The sequence below is a fragment of the Hemitrygon akajei genome, chromosome 5 (genome assembly GCF_048418815.1).
Source record: "Hemitrygon akajei chromosome 5, sHemAka1.3, whole genome shotgun sequence".
NCBI classification, from domain to species: domain Eukaryota; kingdom Metazoa; phylum Chordata; class Chondrichthyes; order Myliobatiformes; family Dasyatidae; genus Hemitrygon; species Hemitrygon akajei.
Window position 1 is genome coordinate 188,613,545 of NC_133128.1, and position 23,064 is coordinate 188,636,608.

At 41.1% G+C, this 23,064-nt stretch overlaps 1 protein-coding gene across 2 annotated transcripts in view; it reads right to left on the reverse strand.

Annotated features, from left to right (window-relative positions):
* Positions 1-23,064, reverse strand: part of heg1 (heart development protein with EGF-like domains 1) — a 105,742-nt gene that overhangs the window by 48,259 nt on the left and 34,419 nt on the right. For both annotated transcript variants that reach the window (XM_073047532.1, XM_073047531.1), the window contains exon 2: positions 6,120-10,496. In XM_073047532.1, the coding sequence (XP_072903633.1) occupies positions 6,120-10,496 (4,377 nt within the window). The remainder of the gene's footprint in view (positions 1-6,119; positions 10,497-23,064) is intronic.

Below are 23,064 nucleotides of genomic sequence, written 5' to 3' on the forward strand. Positions count from 1 at the left end.
TTACCCGTATACATTACCAATTTTACATGGTTTGCATTATGTTGTGAACAGTATGGCTTTCAATGTTGTAGCTGCAGCAATTGTTTGGCATTATCTTAACGGCGTTTTTGGATATATTTCAAACTTTTAACTTCCTAAATCTACCATTCCCCAAGACCCGACGCTGCCTTCTCTTCACTTCCTCATCAGAATGCAATATTTTTGTGACATCATTTTGAAGCATGGCATCTGCTGATGATATTCAAGTCCATCCTAAAGCTAACCATGCTAATTCTCTCTAGGTTGTCTGACTAATCAGGTCAAATCTTGGAAATGAAGGGGATTGCTTCAACTTAACCATCTCAACACAGTCACTACTTTGTTTGATTCCCACTAACAATCCACAGGTGAATTATCATCATAACGTGTGTGCCATATGACATGGGTGATCATGGTGTCATGAGCATGATTGTTCTTGGCAAATTGTTCCACAGAAGTGCTTTGCCATTACCCTCTTCTGGGCAGTGTCTTTACAAGATGGGTGACCCCAACCATTATCAATAATCTTCAGACATTGTTTGCCTGTCATCAGTAGTCATGAACCAGTCTCCCTTTCCTCACACGGTGCTATTTCTACCACTAGCTCTTCTCCAACCTACAACCTATCAGACTTTCCATGTTGGCAGCACTCAAACTGGTGGAGGGAAGGACATAACTTTGGGACTCATCAGCCATACACTACCCTCTGGGCTTTATGCACAATAGAATTTCTTTGTCATGAAGCCACCATAAAATTGGCAGGCGATCACCACGCACAGTGCCAACTTCACATGTCATTCCTTCTGTAGAAGAAATCCTAAGCCATCATGCTTCATTAAACAGGAAACGTGAACTTCTGCCTTTTCTCAAGCACTACAAACAATACAATAAAATTTGATCCTTCCAAACCTCAGGGGAACTAAATTCTTTACTTTACAAATTAAGGATTAATTATTATATCATATTTTCAATTAAACTTGGAACATAATTTTGCAAAACATTTTAGCATGAGAATAATAATTCTTCTTCTCAGTCCAAAACATGAATAGGTGTGGTGCATAAACTCGAGAGGAAATCCGAGTTTTTATAAGAGTCGTGCAGAGCATTAAGCATGAGAAAGTTCCAAGTACCAAAACATTAATAATTAAAACAATCAAAGAGAGGTTCCTTAGTTAAGGTGTTTTTGACTCAACTTGGCACTTGTGATGTATTTGTACACAAAATGTATATAGGGACACAGCTTGTAGAAATTTGTGAGCAGACTACAAATGCTGGAAGAACTCAGCAGATCAAGGAGGAAAAGCAAGGGGATGGACAGTATTCTGGATCATGAACCTGCGATCCTGACTTCTGGTGCTGTCTATGTAGAGTTTGCACACACTCCATGTGAGCATCTGGGTTTCCCCAGGATTTCCTTCCACATCCCAAGGGTGTGTAATTAGTTGGATAATTGGCCACTGTAAATTCTCCTTGGCATTCAGGTGAGTGCCAGAATCATGGAAATATGAGGGAATAAATTGTACTCAGTGTCAATTGGAGTTTCATGGTTAACATGGATCATTTGGATAAGAGGGCATGTTTGCTTGTTCTACCTCTCTCTCAAAGAAAGCAACAGTTTTCATAAAACAAGAGGTTCTGCAGACACTGGAAATCTGAGCAATTAAGAGACAGTGTGGACAGGCCTTTCTGGTAATATGAGCTTAGCTACCCAGCAACCCCCAACTTAACCGTAACCTAATCACAGGACAATTTACAATGACCAACTGCAGGTTGTCAAACATCAACTGTTTACTCCCTGCATGTTTTTGTAGAGTGCCGTGCTGTATTCATACTATCAAATGTAAGGCAATGTGGGCCTTTTACTGTGGACATCATTATAAGTAAAGCACTGTGCAAAAGTCTTAAAGCACGTATATATCTAGGATGTCTAAGACTTGCAGAGTATTGTAATAACTTTATTATATTACTGTACTACTGCCACGAAAAGAAAAACAAATGTCAGCCATATATGAGTGATGATAAACCTGATTCTGATATGGGTCTCTACTGTGGACTGAGAGTGGGAAGCAGGCAGGGAGAGGGGAGGGAGTGGGAAGCACCAAAGCACCAGAGAACAATCTGTAATGATCAATAAACCAATTGACCTTGCCTGATGTCTCGGAGTGAGGTGTGTCTGCACCCCTGCCAGCCCCCACCCCTGGCACTCCTTCTCTGCCACCTGTCCCACACACTTCCTGTGGTGCTCCACCCTCACCATTCGCAACACCCTCTGCTACCACCAGATTTTGAAACATGCTCTCTGCCCCACGTGACAAATACAGTACTGTGCAAAAGTTTTAGGCACCCTAACTATATAAATGTGCCTAAGAGTTTTGCACAGTATTTATAAAACATCGAGGGCACAATACAAATGGTTATCAAAGGGAAATAAAAATGTCCTTTAGAAAGTTTATGTTGGGACAATAGAACCAAGGAAATTCATTTCAATGCTTTGAAGTGCATTATTTTTTTAAAGTTTGAATGCAAGTATGTAGGTCAGCTTATAAAAAAAAACCATATCTTCCTTTCTAGACCACTGCTTCTTTCAGGAATTGACCACCCAATCTGCACAATTTCTAGGCCACTTCCATAAGTATCTGCAGACTAGCAGGCCTTAAGGATTTCTCTGTTCCATTAATTTCTCTATTAATATCTTCTTATTCAAACTGAATGCTTCATTTTCTCCTTTTCATTAGATCCAATGTTCCTCAACATTCCGAGAAATTAGTTGACCTTTGTGAAGGCAGGTAGATGTTCAATTGGTCGGCCATTTTTTGTTCCCCATTATCTCCGATGCAGCTCTGATGAAAACCATGAAACTTTAGTGACAACAACTTTGCATTTTACATGCAGGCACCAAATCAGGATCATGGGCATCTTTCTTTTAATGAACAATTTTACAGGAGTTTAGTAATATCTTAAAATGGAAATTAAACTGGTGCATCAGGCATATTCACAAAATTCCTGAACATAGCATTTGTACCCAAAATTTACAACATTTCAGGTGCTGTGTCTTCATGTACAAATTCAAAGTTCAAAGTACATTTATTATCAAAGTATGCATGCATTTTACAACCTTGCGATTTGTCTCCATACAGGCAGCCACAAAACAAAGAAATCTAAAAGAAACCATAAAAAAATCTATCAAACACCTAGTGTGCAGAGAGAAAGAAAACAAATCATGCAAACAATAAATGCAAATAGTTTTCAGAACTGAAGTCCACAAAGAGAATCTATCCATAGACCCTTAGCTCAACACAGAGCAGTGAGGCAAACCGGCTTGACCCTCGCTTTGAACCCTGGTATCCTGACCTTTTCAGTCTGGCCCAGCGCCTAAATCATCATCCAAATAGTCACTTCGGTAAGCTCTGGGTCCTGAACCCCACTGCCTTGACTCAGCCATACTCAACCTTTCTGATTCGGCCCAGCACTCAATCAAGTGCAATTCTATTTCAGAAAGAGTGGAATAGATGCTTTTGAAAACTCAATAACCCATATGGCTTTCATCATTTGGCTGAAACACTATCAGCTTTTAAGTAACTTCATTTAGTACCAGTCTCCTCACCAATGCTTGCAGGAATAATACTGCCATGCTACCTCTGATTGATTGCCCTTGATGGAACGCCTGCAAGGGACCAACTCTTCCACCTACCTAGTAGAAATCAGGAAGGCAGTCTGTTAAATCAAAGCAGGGGACATACCTACTCATTTTCCATCTTAATATAATTCAGCAGGGACACCTTCTCTATGTCAGTGTTATCATCTATAGACATTAAAATCAGATGTAACTAGATCCTAATCTATTGTTTAGGAGCCAAGTGAAAAAAAAGTTTTAAGTTGCAGAGAAGGTGAGGAAGGGATTGAGAAGATAAAGGAAATATCTATGAAGGAATGAGGATTGGGGGGATAGGAATATCTATAAATAATAAGCACACACACAAATACTGGAGGAACTCAGCAGGTCAGGCAGCATCTATAGAAATGAGTAAACAGTCGACATTTCGGGCCGAGCTCTTTCTTCTGGTCAGAGAAGGAAGGGGAACAATGCCAGAATAAAAAGATGGGTAGAGGGGAAAGAGGAGAGCTGGAAGGTGATAGGCGAAGCGGAGTAGAAGGGATCTGGGAGAAGTAATAAGCAGCTGAGAAGAAGGAAAAGGTCCGAGTGTGGAATAAAGGAAGGGGGTGGAATTTTTTCACCAGGAGAAATCAATATTCATACCATCATGTTTGAGGGCACTCAGATGGAATATAAGGTGTTGCTCCTCCACCCTGAGGGTGGCCTCAACTTGACACAAGATGCCATGTGCTTGATAGATTAATGGGGGATATCAGGGAGCCCTATCTGTGTTGCCTGAAATTGTTTTAATTTTCTGTTCAGTAGTTGCCCAGCATGTTCCAGGATTATCAAATGGTATTAATTATAGCTGTTACGTACCCGTGACACGTGACAGTGGTACCCTTGTCACGTGACTGGGGTTGAAGTTATACTGGACTTGAGGTAATGGTCTTGTGATGGTGGAGTGATGTCATTTTCCCGCCAGTAGAGGTCATGTGACAGGTTTTTTTTTACAGGGTATAAAAGGAAGACCCACCCTGTCAGGTGGGGCAGTTCGTGGCGGGATTTGCCAAGCTGACTTCATGTCCCTGCGTGATTTAATGTGATGACGCAGTTTAGTTAAAAAATGAAGTTTTATATAATGCCTAAAGTTTAAAAGGTCATTGCCAGCGGTTTCTTTGCTGTGGAGAGTGAAGATAAAAGTTTGGAAGATAAAACTCGAGGAGAATCGATTTTCGACGGTGGATTGGTTACGACCTTATTTGATCCTCATTTGGAAGGATTTCGTTGACTGTTCTCGTGTTAATCTCCGCTGGGATAGCGGGAGATTGAGAATAGTGTGGAAGAAGAGGTTAGTGCCATTAAACCATTATGTTTTATAAAATTCTTCGTGGGAAAGTTCGATGCCGGGGATAGGACAACGACGTGGAAGAGAATTTAAATCGCCTTAAAAAGTCTCTCCTTTTAAATGGACTGTGAGCTTTTGAACTTTCGGCATACCGCTTTAAAGAACTGTTTTCTTTCGGCATACCGCTTTAAAGAACTTTTTTTTTCAATACCGCTTTAAAGACAGTTTGATCTGCAACGCTATTAAGAACTGTGAATCTGCCGCACAGCAGCTGAGTTCCGTTCAAGCTAATGTTTGTTTACTTTTGGGGGGTTGATTTTCAGTGTTTAATAAAGGTGTTATTTGTTATGAAAACCCTTGCCTAACTCATATATATTTATTGTTGCCTGAATACGTAACATAGCTAAGTTCCATCTTTCATTGATTCTGATGTTTCTCCCCCCCCCCCCCCCAAAGCCTCTGCAAAACGGTCAACGCAATAAGTAATTTACCCACTCTATATTCATTTGTATCTTCATTATTTATCAACATTTACAATAGTTTTGTGTGGTGGGGTGGAGATACCAAAGGAAGTGAAAGGCACTCCATCCCTTCGCTGGCCTGCGGGTCACCCTTGGGCAAGGTGTGGCACCTACTTAGCCCCCTGATCAGGGTCACATGAAGCCGTGGGAGCAGGTGGTGGATGGTCGTATGAGCAGCTGACACAGATCGCAAGTCCTGGTTATGTGACTCCTTACGCCAGACAGACAATCTCTGGAGAGTATTGATAATGGCTGGGGTCACCCATCTTGTAAAGACACTGCCCAGAAGAAGGCAATGGCAAACCACTTGTGTAGGAGAACTTGCCAAGACTAATCATTGTCATGAGACCATGATCACCCACAAAATACGACATGACACATAATGTTGACAATCGCTTAGGACTACCCCATTTCTGTCAGTTATTGCTCATGTTCATATATAGAAAACATTAAATTATTATCTGCCAGTGAAACAAAAAGCTAGAATTTCACTAATTTAATGTTAGTGAAATTGAACAAAATTTCAAACCTCAAAGTACATTTATTTTCAAAGTATCCATATTATAGACAACCTTGAAATTTAAACCATAAAATATGGCATGATTAAACATTACTTTATCTAAATAAAATATTTTACCTGTGGGGACTTGAGATATACTTGTGGTAACCTGAATCATTGTTGATGGCTCAGTTGCAGCTCTGCCTACAGTGGTAGGAGGCACTGTCGTTGGTATAGACACCATGGTGATGGCTGGAAGATCTATGCTAATATCTGAAGTTCTTGTGCTTGTCGGTATCATTGCACTGGTTTGAGTACTTGAGAAGGTTGAGGTCTTAGTGGTAGTTGAAGTTTTTATGCTGGTCCATGTGTTAATGGTAGCTAAAGTTCTGGTCCTGCCTGGTTCAGTTGTTTTCATAACACTAGTTGTAGGTATGGTAATTGTCGATGTTTTGTCTCGTGGTAAAAGACTTGTAAGAAGTGCTGGACTAGACCGTGTTGTGGCAAATTCACTCCCAGTAATATTAATTAATGTTGTCTTTGGTATGTCAGTGGAAACTTGTGAAATCACAGTATAACTTCCAGTATTAGAACCAAATGTCGCAACAACTGGTGTCGATGATGTCCTTACAGCTTCTTCTCTGAGTGATTCTATGGTAGAAAGTGATACGTATGTATGTGTTGGCTTGGGCAGTGTAATTCTGGGAGAATCGGTTCTTCGTTCAGGAAGGCCACTCAGTGGTGTTGTTCTTGCTGCATGTGTGCCATTGGTCTTTGATTCAACAAAATCTATTTCAGATGAATTAGCTGTTGTAAAGTTAGAATTTAATTCTCTGGAACTGTTCATTAAACTTTGAGAACCTGATCGTGTTGAAGACAATGTAGTTGCAATAATTTTAGTAATATTGTTTATTGTAGAAAAAAACGTAGTATTTAAGAAATTATCTGTAATTCTGGGAACTAAGTGACTTGTTGCAGTGATGGTTTCAGCATGTGAAGTGAAACTTGAGCTATTTGTATAATAATCAATTGGTGGTACAGATGACATAACAAATGAGCCTTCTTCACTTGAATCATCGGTAACATTATTAAAATCCACATGAATGGATGTTGCAGGTGAAGTTTCTCCATCAGTTTGATTTGTTGCGGTATTTAAGGATCTTTTAGGATTGTTCAATAAAGTGTTTAAAGTAAATCCAGAATTATTCAGTGTAGAACTTACAGAAATGTTAGAATAATTCAGTACAGTACTAGGTGAACTTACATAAGTATTTGGTAAAGACCTTTCAAAAATATTTGATGAAGTACTTAAAGCTCTTCCAGAATTATTTGCTGAGGTATTGGAAGAGCTTTTCAAATAATTTCTTGCTGTCCCTGAAGAACCTTTAGACATGTTTGGATGTCTTTCAGACTCATTTTGGGTATTAATTGAAAACTTTTCAGAACTATTTGGGGAAGCACTTAATCCTTCGGTATCATTTGCTGAAGTATTAAAAAATATAATAGAATCATCCAATGAGGTATTCATAGACCACGAAAGATTATTCGGTGAAGTATTTAAAGATCTCTCAAAATTATTTGGTGTCGAACTTATGGACCTTTTAGAATCATTTGATGAAGTGCTTAAAGACCATTTAGATTTTTTCTGAGAAGTACTTAAGCTTGTTTCAGATACATTTTGCAATGTACTAACCATTTCAGAATCACTTTGATTCTCAAAGCCATTCAAAGTGGTGCCTAGAGAGCTCTCAGAATCACCTTGAGCATGTGTAAAAGGATTTGCAGAAATATTCAATGAAGTATTTGATGAAGTGCTTGAAGAACTTTCGAAAACATTCGTAGAAGAACTTTCATAACTCTTAAAATCAGTTAATTTCTCAGGATCAACAGGTGAAGAACTTAAAGATCGCTTAAAATAATTCTGTGATGTACTTAATCTTTCAACATCATTCAGTGTATTAGTTAATGTTTGTTTAACACCATACACAGAAGTACTAAATCTTTCAGGATCCTTTGGTGAACTACTTAATGATCGTTTAAGTGAGGTATTGATTCTTTCAAAATCATTCATTGCTGTACTTAATGTTTCAAAGTAATTTGGTGAAGTATTTAATGACTGTTTCAAATCATTTAGTGAAGTACTAAATTTTTCAGGATCTACTGACTGAGTATTTACCGATTGTTTCAAATCATTCAGTGAAGTACTAAATTTTTCAGGATCTACTGCCTGAGTACTTACCGATTGTTTTGAATCATTCAGTGAAGTACTAAATCTTTCAGGATCTATTGACGGAGTACTTATAGATTGTTTCAAATCATTCAGTGAAGTACTAAGTCTTTCAGGATCTACTGAACGAGTACTTATAGATTGTTTCAAATCATTCAGTGAAGTACTAAATCTTTCAGGATCTATTGATGGGGTACTTATAGATTGTTTCAAATCATTCAGTGAAGTACTAAATCTTTCAGGATCTACTGAACGAATACTTATCGATTGTTTTGAATCATTCAGTGAAGTACTAAATTTTTCAGGATCTACAGACAAAGTACTTATAGATTGTTTTGAATCATTCAGTGAAATACTAAATTTTTCAGGATCTACAGACAAAGTACTTATAGATTGTTTCAAATCATTCAGTGAAGTACTAAAGCTTTCAGGATCTACTGACTGAGTATTTATTGATTGTTTCAAATCATTCAGTGAAGTACTAAATCTTTCAGGATCTACTGAACGAGTACTTATAGATTGTTTCAAATCATTCAGTGAAGTACTAAATCTTTCAGGATCTACTGACGGAGTACTTATCGATTGTTTCAAATCATTCAGTGAAGTACTAAATCTTTCAGGATCTATTGATGGAGTACTTATAGATTGTTTCAAATCATTCAGTGAAGTACTAAATCTTTCAGGATCTACTGAACGAGTACTTATCGATTGTTTCGAATCATTCAGTGAAGTACTAAATTTTTCAGAATCTACAGACAAAGTACTTATAGATTGTTTTGAATCATTCAGTGAAATACTAAATTTTTCAGGATCTACAGACAAAGTACTTATAGATTGTTTCAAATCATTCAGTGAAGTACTAAATCTTTCAGGATCTATAGACAAAGTACTTATCGATTGTTTCAAATCATTCAGTGAAGTACTAAATCTTTCAGGATCTATAGACAAAGTACTTATCGATTGTTTCAAATCATTCAGTGAAGTACTAAAGCTTTCAGGATCTACTGACTGAGTACTTATTGATTGTTTCAAATCATTCAGTGAAGTACTAAAGCTTTCAGGATCTACTGACTGAGTACTTATTGATTGTTTCAAATCATTCGGTGAAGTACTAAATCTTTCAGGATCTACTGAACGAGTACTTATCGATTGTTTCAAATCATTCAGTGAAGTACTAAAGCTTTCAGGATCTACTGACTGAGTATTTATCGATTGTTTCAAATCATCCAGCAAAGTACTAAATCTTTCAGGATCTACTGACTGAGTTCTTACCGATTGTTTCAAATCATTCAGTGAAGTATTAAATCTTTCAGGATCAGCTAGTGAACTGGTCAACGATTGTCCAAAACCATCCAGTGATGTACTCAAATTTTCAAAGTCATTTGGTAAAGTGCTTACTGATCTCTTAAAATCATTCCTCAAAGTACTTAATTTCTCAGAGTCATTCAGAGGAGTACTTGAAGATTGTTTCAAATCAGTCAGCAATGAACTTAATCTCTGAAGATTACTTAGTGAAGTACTTAAAGATTTTGTAAACTCAGTTATAGTATTTAATCCTTCAGAGTCATTTGGTATAGTACTTCTTGTTATATATGTTGATGTACTTCTTTCTTCAAAATTATTTGATAAATTATTTAACAATGCTTTAAAACTTTCCTGTGAAGAACTCAATCCTTCAAATTCAATCAGTGAAGCTTGTACATATGATCTTGTACTATTATTCAATGGCCTATCAGAAACACTTGGTAAAGTACTGAGTATTTTAGAATCAGTTGATGAAATGCTGGAAGCTCTCTCTGAATAGCTCTTCTCACTACCTAAATACCTACGGGTTCTATTTGACATGGTATTTAGAGGCACTGTAGCATCATTTAATCCTATATCTGAAGGCATGTCAGAAACTCCAGGTGAAGTATTCAAAGATCGTTCAAGATTCCCTGTCCCTGCTTTTCCATCTTCACTTGTCATCTCACTTTCAAGAGGTGATGTAAAGAAGAGATTCTGAGATTCAGATATATAATTTCTTGCAGAAACAAAAAAATTTGCTGACTCAAAGTTACTTGCAATGTTTTCGTCGGGTTCGGAACTTGCAGGTAGATAAATTTGTGAGTTCTTTGTAACTGGTGTAAAGGAAGTTGACATTTCAATTCTTTCCAAAGATATGATATCAGTTGACATCTGTAGATCCAGTTCTCTGGTAGTGGAAATATATGCTACATTATTCTGAGAATCATCTGTCCAGCTTCCAGACACAATGCCACTATGTGGCAGTGTTCTAGTCCTGGAACCTGAAAAAAAAGAGAAAATTTACAGCATCAACCTTTAGCATCTCTTTATTTTGTGTACAGTCAATAGAATAATATAAATATAGGGTCATAGAGTCATAGAAAAGTACAGCATAGAAATAGGCCCTTCAGCCCATCTTGTCCATACTGACCACTTAAACTGCCTATTCCCATTGACCTGCAATGGGACCATAACCCTCCATACCCTACCATCCATGTACCTATTCAACTTCTCGTAAATGTTGACATCCAAATCACACTTACCACTTGCACTGACCGCTTGTTCCACACTCTTACGACCCTCTGAGTGAAGAAGTTTCCCCTTAAGCTTGTCACCTTTAACCCTTAACCTATGACCTCTAGTTGTAGTCCCACCCATGCTCAGTGGAAAAAGCCTGCTTGCATTTACCCTGTCTGTACCCCTCATAATTTTGTATACCTCTATCAAGTCTCCTCTCCATCTTCAATGTCCTATTCAATCTTTTCATATAACTCCAGACCCAGCAACATTCTTGTAAATTTTCTCTGTGCTCTTTCAACCTTATCCACATCTTTATGATAATTAAGCATTTCATATTATTGAAAGGGAAGCACTGTATACTTAATGTGAGATGTCCTTTCCAAGATTTTCAAAGAGGCGCTCTGGAGAGAGTGGGCACACTCGATGTTGATTGGTTAACTAGCACACTCTCCCTGAGGCTCCATGGGATTTCCCAAGGCACTCCAGTTCCCTCCCACCTCCCAAAACCTGAGCGGGAGGAGCATCGGGGAGTTCATAAGCATGTTAAAGAGATTGGGTTGCTGGAAAATGTGAGGTAAGTGGAACTGTCAGAGACGTTCAGGGAACCGATGTTGACTTGATGTACTGAATGGCCTCCTTTATGTAAGAAAAACGTATAACTGTATGACGTATAATAAAATTGATGTGTAAGCAGTATATCAATTGTGCACAAATAAACTGTCTAATGCCACTACCAAATAATAGCAAAATAATTTGCCGTGCTGAAAACAATTTCTAATTTTCTTGGCAATTTAAAAAGTAATATTACGATTCAAAAACATATATACAAAGACAAAATATTGAAATGCATATTATCTACTCTTTATAATATTTACTCAAATAAATATCACATTATCAAATAAAATAACTTTTGGTACCTGTCAATTGTTGATTTCCCCCACCTAACAAATGTACAAGTAACACACACAAAACACTGGAGGAACTCAGCATGTCAGGCAGCATCGATGGAAAAAAGTAGACAGTTAACATTTCAGCCTGAGAACCTGCATCACGAGTGCTGAAAATTGGTCTCAATCTGAAACATCAACTTTCCATAGATGCTGCCTGACCTGCTGAGTTCCTGCAGCATTTTGTGTGTGTTCCTTTGGACTTCCAGCATCTGCAGACTTTGCCGTGTTTGAAATATGTAAAAGAGCAAATATCTTGGAGTCATAAAGTTATCTCATACAGAAACAGCCCTTTGGTCTATGCTGACTAAACTATCTACCTAGGCAAGTCCTATTTTCTTCTAAGGTTGGTTTCAACTCTCTAGTTTATGTACTCTGTGATTCTACCACCTTGCTTCATGTATGTAGGTGCTGACATACCTTCAGGCACATTGAGTATTAGGACAATGAAAGCACATCTATAAATAAACAAATAGGGTGGTGGGGTGGAGATGTGTCTCTACCAAAACAGGTGTAAGGCGCTCCTTCCCTCCATTAGCCTGCAGGTCACCTTCGGCAAAGAGTAGTACATGTTTCCCTGCTCCCCACCCCCCCTTCCCGATCAGGGACACGTGAAGCCATGGGAGCAGGCAGTGGATGGTCGTATGAGCAGCTGGCGTAGATCATAAGTCCTGGTTATGTGACCATTAACACCAGGCAAACGACCTCTGAAGATTAATGATGGTTGCGGTCACCTGTCTTCTAAAGACATTGCTGAGAAGAAGGCAATGGCAAACCACTTCTGTAGAAATATTTGCCAAGAACAATCATGGTCATGGAAAGACCATGATCACCCATGTCATACTTCATGGCAAATAATGATGATGATCATGGTGATACAGAAAGAAAAAGATTTATTATATATTTTCTTAATTGCATAGTTACAATGAATGGAATATCCTTCTTCTATACCTCAAAAATCCTCAGAAAATCCTTCTTTATTCAACACATATTTATTACGATCTGGAGCTCCCTGTGTGTCAATGCAGTGGCAAGAAGGTACTAAAGGAATTGGATGGACATAAAGCAACTTATATCTCCATGTCTCTGCTTTGCAGCTCCACTGCAAAGTCTCTGAGGTACGCCCATCCTAAAGAAGATTCCCATCTTTGACTCTGTGGTATTCGCCAAGTCTTAGGTGTCTGTAGATCATATCTATTTCAATATGTTTGTTTACGAAGTTATCAGAAGACAGCCATGCTTTGAAAAATTTTCATGCCTGCTTCATGTTTGCCCGTGCCAGAACTTCCGTGGTGTCCCAGTTGAAATAGTGTCCTTGGCCTTCATGTCAACCGAAGGGGTAGCCAATCATGACCGAGGCAAGCCAATGGGGGCCTATATAGACACAAGCACTCCCAGAGAGAAACTGCAACAACTGTGCACTAAGGATGTCACCTCAACTGAGGTGATGAAATGTCTGCATGCTAATTGCTAAACTCAGCAAACACCACAACATCAAACGCCTCAATCTGAGCTACCAATGTTCACTACCATTTCCACCTCTCTCTGATGAGAACCCTAAACTTTTATTCTGGCTTTTGTCCCCTTCCTTTCCAGCCCTGATGAAGGGTCTTGGCCTGAAATATCGGCTGTTTACTTCCCTCCAAAAATGCTCCCTAACCACCGAGTTCCTCCAGCATTGTGTGTGTGTGTGTTTTTACACCTCCTTACGTTGTCCACAGATCACTTGAAATTAGTGTGATTCAGTCTTTGAACATTCACTAATATGGATAGGTTCTTTTATGAGAACCTGGTGTGATGAAAAATTTTAACTGAGAAGCCTTTACTGATTCAAAAGCACTTGTACCATCTGTGCATTTTCAGAAGATGGCGCCATAACAGGTCATCCACAACAACAGGCAGGAAACCCTTCCAGTGGACTGTTTTGAAAACTTACTGCGGATGTGGTAATTAGGGGTGGAGAACAATTGGCAGCAATAGGGGGTCTGGGTTAACAAAAGCTTCAGCACTAAATATGGAGGTTACACAGTGCAAAGGGATTTGAGGTTTCCTTCCTATGATTAAGTCCTAAAGACAGTGATGAAAAGTCTTCACAAAAAATACATTCTTCTCATATTTCAGACAAACTGAGCTAGAGAGAAGCTGTTCCTATTTACGGTTTTTATATTTCTCATTGTAAAGTTATAAGCATATTTATAAGAATTGCATTCCCTTCAATCTCAAATTTCCAGGCATACTTTCTTATGACTTCCTGTTTTGATATTTGTCTTCAGGCAAAGTCACTACAACTTCCCTGATTGTGAGTGATTGTAATTCTCCTGAAAGGCCATTATTAAAAACTGCAGCTAAGAATCAGTTTACAACACCTTACCACTTTGTGCAAGTCATTTTAATCTAAAATATGATCACATTTGTAAGACTTTATTATCAGAAGAAAACCATGTTTCTAAATTCTAATGCCTGCTTTGTGTTTGCCTGTATCCCAATTAAGGTGTTTTCCTTCTTGGTCTTCATGTACCGGGATCAGCGACAGTGGACAGTAGCACGAGAATTTTCAGAAGCATGCTTCTCTTCTGATAACTCCATAAGCAAACATATTGGAATAGACACTGTCTATGAACCCGAATGGTCAAAGAAACACAAGCCAATAGAATTCAAAGGTCAACTAAAAGAATAGCCAATCAGGACCAAGGCAAGTGAACAGAGGGCTATATAAACTATGTCAAGTGATTTTGCTAACCACCATGCGACTGAGCCAGCCCAAGGGTTTGACTCAAGATCCTGCCATGCTGAAAATAAACTTTAAATTTGGGTTAACAACTTCTGCAATAAACAGCAATGTGTGAAAACACACCAGTTTTCAGCCAGTGCTCTGTGTTTGATATAATCTGATTATCAACATGCAGCTACTAGCTACTAAGCTTTTCATCGTCCTCGGAAGGAATCGTGCAAGAAACAGTATTCAATAGAACTTACCGTGCACCAGCAGGAAGACTGCAGCAACACAGGCATGGACCTTGTGCAGAGCTGCACTGCCCACAAACAACATTCTGGCATCTATCTAGAGCAGGGGTTGCCAACCTTTTTTATGCAGTGAAGCCCAACCATTAACCAAGATGTCTGTAGACCCCAGGTTAGGAACCCCTGAGTGGAAAGTAATGCTGGTGCTGGGCTGACAACTGTGCCTCGGAAGAAAGTTTAAAAACAAGTCAACACTCTGCAATGATAATATGATATTTAAAACCATAAGATATAGGAGCAGAATTAGGCATTTGTCCCACTGCTCCTCCATTTCATCGTGGCTGATCCATTTCCCTCTCAGCCCCAATCTCCTGCCTTCTCCCCGTATCCCTTCATGACCTGACTAATCAAGAATCCGTCAACCTCTGCCTTAAATATACATAAAGACTTGGTCTCTACAGCTGGCAGTGGCAAAGAATTCCAGATTCACCACTCTGTTCAAAATGGCTATCCCTCTATTCAGTTTGCACCATCAGAGAGGATTATCGAGAACTAACACACTCACTCTGTTTCTTTAGTCACATCATAGTTCTGATGACACACATTTGTCAACATTCAAAATAAATTTATTATCAAAGTACATATAAGTCACCATATACATAAGAACATAAGAAATAGGAGCAGGAGTAGGCCATCCAGCTCATCGAGCCTGCCCCGCCATTCATCAAGATCATGGCTGATCTGTCCGTAAACTCAGCTCCATCTACCCGCCTTTTCCCCATAACCCTTAAATCCCCTACTATGTAAAAACCTATCCAACTGTATCTTAAATATATATAGTGAAGAAGCCTCAACTGCTTCCCTGGGCAGCGAATTCCACAGATTCACCACTCTCTGGGAAAAACAGTTTCTCCTCATCTCCGTCCTAAATCTTCTCCCCTGAATCTTGAGTCAATGTTCCCTAGTTCTAGTCTCACCTACCAATGGAAACAACTTTCCTACTTCTATCTTATCTATCCCATACAAAATTTTGTATGTTTCTATAAGATCCCCTCTCATTCTTCTGAATTCCAGAGTATAGTCCCAGGCGACTCAATCTCTCCTCATAGGTGGTGTGAGTCCTGAGGCTCCTGTACCTTCTTCTGATGGCAGAAGGGAGAAGAGAACATGACCTGAGAGGAGGAGATTCCAGCTGATAGATGTGGCTTTTCTGCGACAAAGATTCATTGGAGGGTGGTACCCATGAAGGACTGGGTCATATCCATAAATTTCTGTAGGACTATCCACTCAAGAGCATTGGTGGTCCCATATCAAGCTGTCATGCAGCCAGTCAAAATGCATCCCACCGCACATCTATAGAAGTTTGTCAACATTTTAGATGTCATGCCAAATCTTTGCAAACTCCTAAGAAAGAAAAGGCACTGCTGTGCTTTCTTCATAATTGCACTTAAGTGCTGGGCTCAAAACAGGTATTCCAAAATAATAAAACTGAGGAATTTAAAGTTGCTGACCCTCTCCACCTCTGATTCTCCAATGAGGACTGCCTCAGGGACCTATAGTTTCCTCTTCTTGAAGCCTATAATCAGTTTCTTGGTCTCACAGACATTAAGACAGAAGTAGTTGTTGTTGCAATTTTCAGTCTCCCTCCTGTACGGTGATTCATCACAATCCTTTGATTCGATCAATCACAGCCGTGATGTCAGCAAAATTAAATATGTACACCTGTACTGATGGAGATTGACGTACACCTGTGTTGATGGAGATTGAGGTGTACCTGTGTTGATGGAGATTGAGGTGTACCTGTGCTGATGGAGACTGTGGTGTACCTGTGTTGATGGAGATTGAGGTGTACCTGTGCTGATGGAGATTGTGGTGTACCTGTGCTGATGGAGATTGAGGTGTAACTGTGCTGATGGAGATTGAGGTGTAACTGTGCTGATGGAGATTGTGGTGTACCTGTGCTGATGGAGATTGTGGTGTACCTGTGTTGATGGAGATTGAGGTGTACCTGTGCTGATGGAGATTGTGGTGTACCTGTGCTGATGGAGAGTGAGGTACACCTGTGCTGATGGAGATTGAGGAGTACCTGTGCTGATGGAGAGTGAGGTACACCTGTGTTGATGGAGATTGTGGTGTACCTGTGCTGATGGAGATTGTGGTGTACCTGTGCTGATGGAGATTGTGGTGTACCTGTGCTGATGGAGATTGAGGTGTAACTGTGCTGATGGAGATTGTGGTGTACCTGTGCTGATGGAGATTGTGGTGTACCTGTGCTGAAGGAGATTGTGGTTAACTGTGCTGATGGAGATTGTGGTGTACCTGTGCTGATGGAGACTGTGGAGATTGTGGTGATCCTGTGCTGATGGAGACTGTGGTGATCCTGTGCTGATGGAGATTGTGGTGATCCTGTGCTGATGGAGACTGAGGTGTACCTGTGCTGATGGAGACTGAGGTACACCTGTGCTGATGGAGATTGTGGAGTACCTGTGCTGATGGAGATTGAGGTGTACCTGTGCTGATGGAGATTGAGGTGTACCTGTGCTGATGGAGATTGTGGTGTACCTGTGCTGATGGAGATTGTGGTACACCTGTGCTGATGGAGATTGTGGTACACCTGTGCTGATGGAGATTGTGGTACACCTGTGCTGATGGAGATTGAGGTGTACCTGTGCTGATGGAGATTGTGGAGTACCTGTGCTGATGGAGACTGAGGAGTACCTGTGCTGATGGAGACTGAGGTACACCTGTGCTGATGGAGATTGTGGAGTACCTGTGCTGATGGAGATTGAGGTGTACCTGTGCTGATGGAGATTGAGGTGTACCTGTGCTGATGGAGATTATGGTGTATCTGTGCTGATGGAGATTGTGGTGTACCTGTGCTGATGGAGACTGAGGTGTACCTGTGCTGATGGAGATTGAGGTACACCTGTGCTGATGGAGACTGTGGTGTTCCTGTGCTGATGGAGATTGTGGTTAATTGTGCTGATGGAGATTGTGGTATACCTGTGCTGATGGAGATTGAGGTGTACCTGTGCTGATGGAGATTGAGGTGTACCTGTGCTGATGGATATTGTGGTGTACCTGTGCTGATGGAGATTGAGGTGTACCTGTGCTGATGGAGATTGAGGTGTACCTGTGCTGATGGAGATTGTGGTGTACCTGTGCTGATGGAGAGTGAGGTACACCTGTGCTGATGGAGATTGTGGTGTACCTGTGCTGATGGAGATTGAGGTGTAACTGTGCTGATGGAGATTGAGGTGTAACTGTGCTGATGGAGATTGAGGTGTAACTGTGCTGATGGAGATTGTGGTGTACCTGTGCTGATGGAGATTGTGGTGTACCTGTGCTGAAGGAGATTGTGGTTAACTGTGCTGAAGGAGATTGTGGTGTACCTGTGTTGATGGAGATTGTGGTGTACCTGTGCTGATGGAGACTGTGGTGTTCCTGTGCTGATGGAGACTGTGGTGTTCCTGTGCTGATGGAGATTGAGGTGTACCTGTGCTGATGGAGATTGAGGTGTACCTGTGCTGATGGAGATTGTGGTATACCTGTGCTGATGGAGATTGAGGTGTACCTGTGCTGATGGAGATTGTGGTGTACCTGTGCTGATGGAGAGTGAGGTACACCTGTGCTGATGGAGATTGTGGTGTACCTGTGCTGATGGAGATTGAGGTGTAACTGTGCTGATGGAGATTGAGGTGTAACTGTGCTGATGGAGATTGAGGTGTAACTGTGCTGATGGAGATTGTGGTGTACCTGTGCTGATGGAGATTGTGGTGTACCTGTGCTGAAGGAGATTGTGGTTAACTGTGCTGAAGGAGATTGTGGTGTACCTGTGTTGATGGAGATTGTGGTGTACCTGTGCTGATGGAGACTGTGGTGTTCCTGTGCTGATGGAGACTGTGGTGTTCCTGTGCTGATGGAGATTGAGGTGTACCTGTGCTGATGGAGATTGAGGTGTACCTGTGCTGATGGAGATTGTGGTACACCTGTGCTGATGGAGATTGTGGAGTACCTGTGCTGATGGAGATTGAGGTGTACCTGTGCTGATGGAGATTATGGTGTACCTGTGCTGATGGAGATTGTGGTGTACCTGTGCTGATGGAGATTGTGGTACACCTGTGCTGATGGAGATTGTGGTACACCTGTGCTGATGGAGATTGTGGAGTACCTGTGCTGATGGAGATTGAGGTGTACCTGTGCTGATGGAGATTGTGGTGTACCTGTGCTGATGGAGACTGAGGAGTACCTGTGCTGATGGAGACTGAGGTACACCTGTGCTGATGGAGATTGTGGAGTATCTGTGCTGATGGACATTGAGATACACCTGTGGTGATGGAGATTGTGGTGTACCTGTGCTGATGGAGATTGAGGTGTACCTGTGCTGATGGAGATTGAGGTGTACCTGTGTTGATGGAGATTGTGGTGTTCCTGTGCTGATGGAGATTGAGGTGTACCTGTGCTGATGGTGACTGAGGAGTACCTGTGCTGATGGAGATTGAGGTGTACCTGTGCTGATGGAGACTGAGGTGTACCTGTGCTGATGGAGACTGAGGAGTACCTGTGCTGATGGAGATTGTGATATACCTGTGCTGATGGAGATTGAGGTGTACCTGTGCTGATGGAGATTGAGGTGTACCTGTGCTGATGGAGATTGTGGTACACCTGTGCTGATGGAGACTGTGGAGTACCTGTGCTGATGGAGATTGTGGTGTACCTGTGCTGATGGAGATTGAGGTGTACCTGTGCTGATGGAGATTGAGGTGTACCTGTGCTGATGGAGAGTGTGGTGTACCTGTGCTGATGGAGACTGAGGAGTACCTGTGCTGATGGAGATTGTGGAGTACCTGTGCTGATGGAGATCGAGGTGTACCTGTGCTGATGGAGATTATGTTGTACCTGTGCTGATGGAGACTGAGGTGTACCTGTGCTGATGGAGATTTGAGGTACACCTGTGCTGATGGAGACTGTGGTGTTCCTGTGCTGATGGAGATTGTGGTTAATTGTACTGATGGAGATTGTGGTGTATCTGTGCTGATGGAGTTTGAGGTGTACCTGTGCTGATGGAGATTGAGGTGTACCTGTGCTGATGGAGATTGTGGTGTACCTGTGCTGATGGAGATTGAGGTGTACCTGTGCTGATGGAGATTGAGGTACACCTGTGCTGATGGAGATTGAGGTGTACCTGTGCTGATGGAGATTGTGGTTAACTGTGCTGATGGAGATTGTGGTATACCTGTGCTGATGGAGATTGTGGTACACCTGTGCTGATGGAGATTGTGGTGTAACTGTGCTGATGGAGATTGAGGTGTACCTGTGCTGATGGAGATTGTGGTGTAACTGTGCTGATGGAGTTTGAGGTGTACCTGTGCTGATGGAGATTGTGGTGTACCTGTGCTGATGGAGATTGAGGTGTACCTGTGCTGATGGAGATTGAGGTGTACCTGTGCTGATGGAGATTGTGGTGTACCTGTGCTGATGGAGATTGAGGTGTACCTGTGCTGATGGAGATTGTGGTGTACCTGTGCTGATGGAGATTGAGGTGTACCTGTGCTGATGGAGATTGTGGTGTAACTGTGCTGATGGAGATTGAGGTGTACCTGTGCTGATGGAGATTGTGTTGTACCTGTGCTGATGGAGATTGTGGTACACCTGTGCTGCAGGAGTTTGTGATGATTGCCTCATGTTTTGATGGTTAAAGAGAGCAAAGAGCGCATTGAGATCATCTGGAAGCTGTGCTTACTGAGTTGTAGTTTATGAAATTAATGCCAGTTAATGGGAGTCCTTAAGCTTTAGTTTACATATACGTAACTAAATTTTTGCAATTGGGTAATATGTCAAAGTTACGAATCCTTAGAAGTATAAAGCTACAGTGGCTGACAAGCTTATGCACAATCTGAAGCACCATTGTAAATTCTGCAGTTTCTGGCGGACCAGTGAACGTTGGAACTAAACTGTCAGATATATGGCATGCTACCAGCTCACCTTCCCCTCAGACACACAGGCCCACATACTCAAAATACCTTTCACTTACTATACTTTAATAAAGTATTGCTTTGTTAAAATATTACATTGGGTGTCTGGGTGAAGATACGTCTCTACCAAAGGAAGTGTGTGGCACTCCTTCCCTCCACTGGCCGGCAGGTCGCCCTGTAGCACCTGCTTAGCCCCCAATCAGGGTCACGTGAATCCATGGGAGCAGGTGGTGGATGGTCGTATGAACTTATCACATTCCTGGTTATGCGATCACTGATGCCAGGCAGACAATCCTTGAAGAGTATTGATAATGGCCGTGGGTCACCCATCTTGTAAAGACACTGCCCAGAAGAAGGCAATGGCAAACCACTTCTGTAGAAAAATTTTCCAAGAACAATCATGGTCAAAGACCATGATCGCCCATGTCATGTGATATTCCACATAACGAACCAACAAAAATATTACAGTTTCCTAGCCATGAGCATTGCAGAGGGAATAATACAACTTGCAATCCAAGAGATCACTGAAGTTCCATTACTTCCTTCTCAAGATCATCTGGAAAAGGGCAATAAATGGCTGTATTACAACATATCGATATCCCCAGAATGAAGATTGCAAAAAAACTCCTTATTGACTCTTTTGCACCCCGGTTGGTAGGTGGATTGCTCATTGTTGATGGTCCTGTGATTAGGTTATGGTTAAAACGGGACTGCCAGCTGGTGGTCTGCTGAGCAGTGCAGCTCGAAGGACTGGAAGGGCCTAACCTGCAATGTATCTCAATAAATAAATAAAATTCTTATGCATTACTATTGCATAATAAAAAGAAGTACAGTCCGTATTTCATCTGCCACATCGCTGAGGGAGAATATGGTGCTGAATTATTGTATCGCAGCCAGAGAGACAATCAGTTCAAACCACAAATCCATTCATGCCAAAATTATTATTGCATATGTATGGAGCATATGGCTCACTCCGTATTGAAATAGATTTATTCAGTCGTGATGATCCCTCTGGAGTACTTGTCTAACATTATAAATATTCTAGAAAACCTTTTCCAGAATTGGAATTACAAAATTCTCTCCGTGAAAAGTTAAAAAATTTAGTAAGAAATAATAATTATTAATGAATAAACAAGAAATGATTAAATAAATCATTATGAAAAACATAATTCAACGTGAGGCACTAGGAAAACAATAGACTAATCCAAAGAGGTTTGTAAGAGTTTTATGAGTTTGATAAATTGAGAGAGCCATTGAGAGTAGGGGAGATTCAAACAAGAGGACGTGAGTTGAGAGTTAGGGGGCAAAAGTTTAAGCGTAACACGAGGAGGAATTTCTTTACTCAGAGAGTGGTAGCTGTGTGGAACGAGCTTCCAGTAGAAGTGGTAGACGCAGGTTCGGTATTGTCATTTAAAGTAAAATTGGACAGGTATATGGACAGGAAAGGAATGGAGGGTTATGGGCTGAGTGTGGGTCAGTGGGACTAAGTGAGAGTAAGCGATCGGCACGGACTGGAAGGGCCGAGATGGCCTGTTTCCGTGCTGTAATTGTTATATGCTTATATATAAACTTTTTAACATAGTTTGCATTAGACACCAGATATGAAAGTATTAATTGTGATCAGTATTAAAGTACCACGAAATAGATTGTGAGACTCAAGGACATTGGCAGCATGAGGTCATGCAGTAACAGTGACAATCCTGCGTCCTATTGTTTGAGATTGTGTGGCTGGATGGAGGTTAGCTCCTAGCAAAGGGGGCTCAATACACTCCGTCCCTCCACTAGCTTGCAGGTCAGTCTTGGGCAAGATGTAGGAATGGCTTAGCTCCCCCCCACCACCGCATCTATCAAGGTCATGTGAAGCCATTGGAGCAGCTGGTGCAGATCACAAGTCCTGGTTATGCAACCACTGAGGCCAGGCAGACAATCTCTGAAGAGTATTGATAATGGCTGGGGTCACCCATCTTGTACAGACACTGCCCAGAGGAAGGCAATGGCAAACCACTTCTGTAGAAAAATTTGCCAAGAACAATCATGGTCACCGTGATTGCCCATGTCATACGACATGGCACATAACAAACGAATGATTGTTAGAGAACCTACCTGCATATAAAATAAGACATTTAGAATACAAGCCTAGACAGTAATTACTGTGCAACATATAGTTATTAGAGAAAGCAACTAGCTTTCAAAATCTTTAGGACGATCGTGCAAAGTGTTGGCTTTAAATTAATGTACCAACTTCAAAGCCAGAGGAATAGAAAATCTAATTCAGCTAATGTAAGGATTGAATAAACGTTTCCTTCCCGACATCTCCACGGCCTCGATGGGAAACTGAGATTCATATTCTCATGCTGTCACTACATAAGAATTGCCTTGTCTCTGCCAGGTCACTACAGGGTTACACAGCAGTGTCACAGGAGGCAGATTAGTGCTGCCCTTCAGGA